This window comes from Haliotis rubra, unplaced genomic scaffold (assembly GCF_003918875.1).
Source record: "Haliotis rubra isolate DU_JTF1 unplaced genomic scaffold, ASM391887v1 Scf871, whole genome shotgun sequence".
Lineage (NCBI taxonomy): Eukaryota > Metazoa > Mollusca > Gastropoda > Lepetellida > Haliotidae > Haliotis > Haliotis rubra.
The window spans coordinates 267,612-275,225 of NW_025767603.1; the positions used below are offsets into that span (position 1 = coordinate 267,612).

General features: G+C 37.5%; 1 protein-coding gene across 1 annotated transcript; it reads right to left on the reverse strand.

Moving 5' to 3' along the window:
- Nucleotides 1-4,726: 4,726 nt before the first annotated feature.
- Nucleotides 4,727-7,575, reverse strand: LOC124263218. The gene is made up of 4 exons (XM_046697806.1): nucleotides 7,242-7,575; nucleotides 6,768-6,842; nucleotides 5,996-6,334; nucleotides 4,727-5,696 (listed from the first exon to the last, which is right to left on the reverse strand). Exons 1-4 carry the CDS (start codon nucleotides 7,489-7,491, stop codon nucleotides 5,476-5,478), a joined length of 885 nt encoding a protein of 294 aa, XP_046553762.1. The 5' UTR covers nucleotides 7,492-7,575; the 3' UTR covers nucleotides 4,727-5,475.
- Nucleotides 7,576-7,614: the final 39 nt, after the last annotated feature.

A 7,614-nucleotide genomic window follows, 5' to 3' on the forward strand; every position in this document is an offset into this window, starting at 1 on the left:
CTAACTGATGTGAGATGATGATATGTGTACTTAAAATATATATGGCAACATATATCCACAAAAAGCAACATGTTATTTTAAGCGATTAGTGGTGACATGAAAACAGCTAGTGAGAAAAGCTAAATAAATGTACATAAGTATGTTTGCACAGAGAGTAGGTTAATCTGTGGTTAGCCTGTGTTAATACTTTTAGGGATCATTTGTATAGTAGGCCTATGCATCACCATGACTTTAGGTAAACCTGACAGTCTACCAAACCAGTAGTACCGGCAGAAGGGGGGTTGTCACAACAGTGTTAATGTTTAATTATTTCGCTGTAAGCATTGCGGATGAAAGATCCTTGATCTCTGTTGATAAATAATGGCTTGCGTCTTTTGATCTGGGTGGCTCCAGTAAGTTAACTTTTGGTGAAGTCAGAGAGGTTGTTAGCAAGGATAGAAGTGTTGCTCTAGTGGATATGGTGGCTGGGGTTTGAGCAGATGTGGTCAGAAATGGTTGATTTCCTTTGTTTGTAGATGTGCGGTGCTCTTTAACTCTTGTCAGAATGAGTCCCTGGGTTCCTCAGTATATGCCTCTCCACAGCTGCAGTTGTTCTTAATCTCTGAGATCGGTCATCACTGTTTTCATGTGACAGCTAATCTCTTACAATAACATGTACATTATAGTGTATATATATTGCCTTGTATCCTCTCACATCAATTACCTTGAAAACAGTAGACAGAAACATTACCATATAGATATTAAAGAACTTGTAATACATACAATTGCTTCTTGACCCAAATTCTAAAAATGCCTATGAAACAACTTAACATTGTACAGCTTTACCCATGTTATACTGTCGTAAGAATGTTTTAACTGCAACATTGTACAGCTTCATCCATGTCATCCCCTCATAAGCACATGTTAGCACTGCATTGTTTCATCCATGCCATTCCCTCATAAGCACATGTTAGCACTGCATTGTTTCATCCATGCCCTTCCCTCATAAGCATATGTTAGCACTGCATTGTTTCATCAATGTCATCCCCTCATAAGCACATCATTCCCTCATAAGCACATGTTAGCACTGCATTGTTTCATCAATGTCATTCCCTCATAAGCACGTCATTCCCTCATAAGCACATGTTAGCACTGCATTGTTTCATCAATGTCATCCCCTCATAAGCACATCATTCCCTCATAAGCACATGTTAGCACTGCATTGTTTCACAAGTGTCATTCCCTCATAAGCACATGTCATTCCCTCATAAGCACATGTTAGCACTGCATTGTTTCACAAGTGTCATTCCCTCATAAGCACATGTCATTCCCTCATAAGCACATGCCATTCCCTCATAAGCACATGCCATTCCCTCATAAGCACATGCTAGCACTGCATTGTTTCATCTATGTCACTCCCTCATAAGCACATGCTAGCACTGCATTGTTTCATCTATGCCATTCCCTCATAAGCACATGCTAGCACTGCATTGTTTCATCTATGCCATTCCCTAATAAGCACATGTTAGCACTGCATTGTTTCATCCATGTCACTCCCTCATAAGCACATGTTATCAATGTTGAGTATCATCCATGTCAATTACACACAAACACACATCAGCAATACAACACATTCCCTCTTAAGCATTTGTATAATTCATTCTTTCACTCAGAAATATTGTTTTTTTCTGACCAAATCCATGATGGTGCTTTACTTTATTGTAGTATCAGTTGTAAAGTGCTTACCATCTTGAGTGTTTAATAGTTTCATATGGGAGGGGTTTGGCAATACATTTTTCACCATGTTTTACCAAGGATTATCTGCTTACCTAGAACTTTTGAGTTAACTTTATAGGAATGTTTACAAGCAAGTGTGTATAACAACCATTCTGTCTTGATCGTGATTTACCATTCTATCTTGATCTTTGATATGAAGCCGAACCAGGGTGCAAAAATGTTGGCTTCTTTGGGTAAAAAAAAAATAACAGTTTGGATGTGTAATTATTTTGTTTTTTCCTCTCTTGTCAAGTTGAGAAACATTAATTGACCTCGCCATAATGTTTATGGTATTGAATAAGTACTGTTTGCCTAAATACAAACAGTACTAGTGTTGTTGAGAAGACTTCATGTTGCCAGTCTGTGCAGCCATTGACTTGCAGGTGGTTGATCTATGAAGAAAGATCTATTCTTATCTATTCCAGCATAAATTATGGATTCAGCATGCAATTTAACAATGCTGATGAATTAGAAAGATCAGTTTTCGACAACCCAACACAGAAGCAAAATAATAACTATTGTTTCATTTTAAATCAAAACAAATCATATGAAGTCCTTTTTCTAATTTCAGTTTTTAATGTTGTTTCAATGATAATAAATATAAATATTTATAATTACTTATAATTAGTTATATTATTATAAATATTATATTACCTTTTGTATTAGAACACAGCTGACTCAATTATTTTTGAGACATGAATTATCTTTACAGAGTACTGCTTCAAGCATGTCATGGCAGCTGGTGCAAGTTTAAATAAGGTTTACATCTCTTTGTCCACATTTCAGTTATCCATTTGATAACATTTATGACACTTCTGGACCTATAATGAAATGGGAGGCACCAGACTGTTGATCACAGTTTCCTTCTGGGGAATCAAGTTTGCAACGGGTTTTTTCTTCTTATTGTTTTGTTTTGGTAGTATTATCAGAAGAGAAATGTGACGTCATTGAGTGCTCTGCTCCATCAGTAGATGAATCAGAATGAGAATATTGTCTCTTACTTAGTGTGCTGCCGGTATGACAACAGAACAGGGATTCACGTTTGATTGAACTTCAAATGATTGTAATCATGCTTTTGTCCGCTTCTCATAGATAAGAATCACATTTTATATATACTTTTATATTCATGTAATTTCTTTTTTTTTTATAGTTCACGTTGAAGTTATCAGTGAGAGAGGTCATAGTGTGTAACTATCTGACATCTGTTGATTTACAGTGCATTTTAAAAAGCTTTTTTTTTAAATGTTTGAACAAAATTATTTCAGATCTGTCAAAGGGTAAGGCCACTTCAAAATGGCTGTCATAATTAGTAACGCTTGTGAAATGATTAATGTTTCATGAATATATTATTGGAACAATTTTTACATTGTTAGATATTGACGTTGTAGTTGCAATGTTTAAATACTTAAATTGTTTCATATTTCAGTGATTGATTTATCTAATATTCTTGTTTTGACTTTTGTTAATGTGCGATATTCATAAACAATTGATGAAATCAGCAAGTTCACACATCATGTCCCAGGTTAGCATCACTTTCCTTATTGCTTACAATCTTACAAGATTGTGTCTCATTACTTAAAGTTTTTATCTTAACCAGAATCTTTTATGTTTCTGTTTATCATCACCAAAATAAAGGTTGTTTCTTAAAAAAAATATTACTGTTTGTGATTGTTTACATCTCGTAAAATCATTTTGGAATTGTTACGAATCATTGTTTATATACACTGGTTGTAAGTTGTTTGAGAGATAGAAGCATTTGGGGTTGAGTGATATTTGAAAGGAGTGAGTGATTTGGTGTTATTTTGCATTTAACCATATTTCAGCAATGTCGACATGGGACCACAATAATCTTCCTGCAGCAAGTGACCTGTGAAGATCCCCGTTAAACGAAATTGATCTTCAGTAACCCATGCTTGTAGTAAGAGGCGACTATCAGGATCGGGTGGTCAGGCTCGCTGTATTGGTTGACAGATGTCATTGGTTCCCAATTGCGTAGATTGATGGTCATGCTGTTGATCACTGGATTGTCTGGCCAAGACTCGATTATTTACAGACTGCTGCCATATAGCTGGAATATTGTTGAGTGCAGCGTAAAACTAAACTTACTCTCTCACTCACTCTTGCAGCAAGTGTGTCCACCAGCCTATATCCCGTGTATGAAATAAGCCCAAAATCCAGCCAGACATCAGGGCTGGTAACTTCAAAATGTTACCAGCCCAAAATGGATTTAACCAGACCAAATATGGTGAATTTACTCAGATGTATGGAACATTTAAATTTTTTACCAGACCATCGGGATGGCTAGCTGTAGATTTAGACCGTCCGTCAGAAATCTAGACCGTCTCGGTTGGTCGGACGGGTCTTATTTCATACACTGCTATATCAGATCTAGACCATCTCGGTTGGTCGGACGGGCCTTATTTCATACACTGCTATATCAGATCTAGACCATCTCGGGCGGTTGGACGGGTCTTATTTCATACACTGCTATATCAGATCTAGACCGTCTCGGGCAGACGGACGGGTCTTATTTCATACACTGCTATATCAGATCTAGACTGTCTCGGGCGGTTGGACAGGTCTTATTTCATACACTGCTATATCAAATCCAAGTTTTCAGTGTCACTTGATACTATGTAGTGTCTCTAATCTGTGTGCCTCAATCACTTGATTGTCTGGTCCAACTTGAATATTTACAGACTGCCACCATATTGCTGAGTTTGGAGTTAAACAACAAACCAACCAACCAATTATTGTAAGAGCAAAATAAATAAAAAATTAGTACCTTTTGTATGTTACACACACTGACATAGTAGTGAATGTATTGCACATGATAATCAGTAGTCCTAAGAAGTACTTACTGACTCGTCTATTCTAGAGAGGAGTCATGCCAACTGTATTTCTGGCAAATTGTGTTGCATTTACATATATAAATGTTGTCAGTGTGTACAAAATAGCTTCATCTCAATAGTGAAACATGAGAAACATTCATTTCTTTTTCTATTATTGTATTAACATACAAACATGTTTACAGTTTTGATAAATACACCATATGTACAGAAAACTTACAGACATATTTACAACAGATCTTGACACAAGTACACATTCATAACTTCGTTCATTTTTCATTAGCACACATGGAATATAGTTCATACTGCCATTTCCAGTTGCCATTTTATAGTCATCTGAAACAATGAGATTTGGCCAGCTGTAACCAATGGTGATATGTTACTTGTATATGGTTTAGTTTTGGATGAAATTGAGATCATCTGTGTCTGTTCATTGGCTTTCTCCAAAGCACCAAGATCATTGTCGAGTTAAGTAACATCAAACAGACCACCAATATCATGATAAGCTATTCTTTGACAGTCTGCCGTCACGGACATATTTGGTAGGGGCGTTCCACTGCTGTCGTCTTGGAGTGCCCAGGCCGTGATCTCCACCCTACTTTGTACATGACAATATCAGTCACAATCTCCATCCAGAATGGTACAGTTTATCACAGTTTTTATTGGCTTTGATACGACCTTAAGTCAGCATGGTTTTACACCACTTAGTTTCAGACATATCCTAGTTTGGGATACCAGAAATGATCTTCACTCAGTTGGGGAATCAAACCACTACCTTTGGTGTAGCAAGCAAACATTTTCATGTGGCTCCTAATGTCAACACCTTCAACATCAGATTCAGGACAGTGCACACCTGCTCATCCCTTCCAGATCAGAATTTCAGGTGTGACTGATTTTGGACTGATTTGAGCCTTGTATTCTCCACTCCAATGTCTTTTTCGTTTTCTTTTTCTTTCTTGAAATTCTGTTGGAGGAAATCAGTTTCTGGAATCGTCTCGCTCAAATAGTCCTGCAGCCCGGAGTCTTGTACTGCCTCCACCGATGCAACGGACGCCATTGTAGGTGTTTTGTTATTTTTCAAGTCTGAGGTGGCTGAAAAGTAAAACATGACTGTGACACAAATAATGTACCAGTTTCCTATAAACAACATTTTTGGAGAAGATAGAATAAGTATTTAGTCACAAAGAAAGAATACGTATTAGGTTACTGATATAACACATGCTATTTTCCTATGAGCTACAGTTGTGAAACTTATAGATTATTTTCTGGAATAGAAAATTAAAAAGGTAACACCAAGAATGAAAAAAGTCAGTCTCTTAATAGTATCATGCTGTACTTATTTACAATGTTCGGGCTTGGATTTCTGTTGACTTGATGCTGCAGCTACTTACTGTAAGAGGGTGGGTCAGCCTGGTCTGGTTGGACTACTACAGCTGCGGCTTGTGCAGGGGCTTGGGCCAAGGTGCGGATCTCCTCCATCTTGTTCAAATGGGCGCCAGAGTCAGACTCCTCATTCTGGACTACCTGAATTCCCTGTTCCAAAAGTGGTGCCTTCTCCACATCCCCAGTAGTTGAAATAGTGGTGCAGGTCTCACTCCCAGCCATCTCTGGGTCGAACACTTTTCTGTCAATCCTAACCACATACCACAAGACCAGAATCAAGATCAGCACTATGACCACTATCCCAGCTGTAAGGATGACAGGAGTCAGCCAAGTCAGGAAGTGTGGTTCTGCAACAAACAATAATATGGTGTAATTTGTGCTTGAATCTAAAACATATCAGTCTTTAAAGTGTCACATTTTTAAAATAGAGAGGCAAACAACATTTGTTTGAGAGCTCTATGTTACTGTTTAACAACCTTTTTCAAGCAGACAGCTGAACAATAAAATACATCCAATAAGGGAAGTATCAAAGTTTGCTTGAACAATAATAATGTACTATACACATATGTACATTCTGAATATTCTGGAACCTTGCTTAGAACAACTGTTTCTTTTCTTCATCCAAACAAATAATATCTGGTTTACACAGCATAGGCAGGATCGAAGCTGCACTAAAGGGAGACGATCCTACCATATGGGGAATACCCACGTCTTTTTATAGTAACACGAACTGCGTCTTTATCTAACTGCGCCCTATAAAGAATAACAACCCAAACTAACCTTCTGGTTTGTCCTGAGCGGTCACGATGGCAGCAGACGTAGTAGTTGGCTCCGTAGATCTCGCCGTCGTTGTTGCTGAAATATATCATTCAAAATGAATCATGTACGTCTTTCCTCTAGTCGTCCAGTAAAAACACTCACGGGAAAATACTGACTTGGACTTTAATGTCCTTGACAAAGATTTGTAGATCTTTGAAAATGTATCAAGTTGTCCGAAATTCCAGACCCAAAGTTTAATAACATTAAAATAACATTGAACTGTTTAAACATATTCTTTCACCATTTGTATAATTAATTCAGTAACTCAATGTACACATATTCACAATATATTAATACACTATTACACTATTAATGAAAATGACCATAATGTTATAGATAAATGTATATCATTCAAAGGAGCGACTGGCTTCTGGTGTTCAGGGTTAACAGGAAACCAGTGACGAAATTAATTATAGTACTATGATATGTACTCACCAAGTTCCTGACACCTGACTTCACACTGGTAGAATATGTGTTTGGCCACGTCATCTTGACACTGCTCGGGGGTACAAGTATTACACCGCTCCTCCCCATCGTTACAGAACTGGTAGCTGGAATCACAGATATCTCTGTGACATTTGTATTTCATCCCCGACACCGTCAGAACAAGGGTGGAAAACACGAATAAATGTGTCAGAAAACCCATGATTAAAATCTGCTTTCCTTCCAATTGCTTCCTTCCCATACAGAGATAGAGACCCTTCTGGGGAGTTGTGTAATCCCGAATGTTCTTCAGATGATGTGTACACCGATATAAAAGGCATTTCCATCTTGAAAAGTCCCTTCGGGCTTACCCAAAAGTAAATAT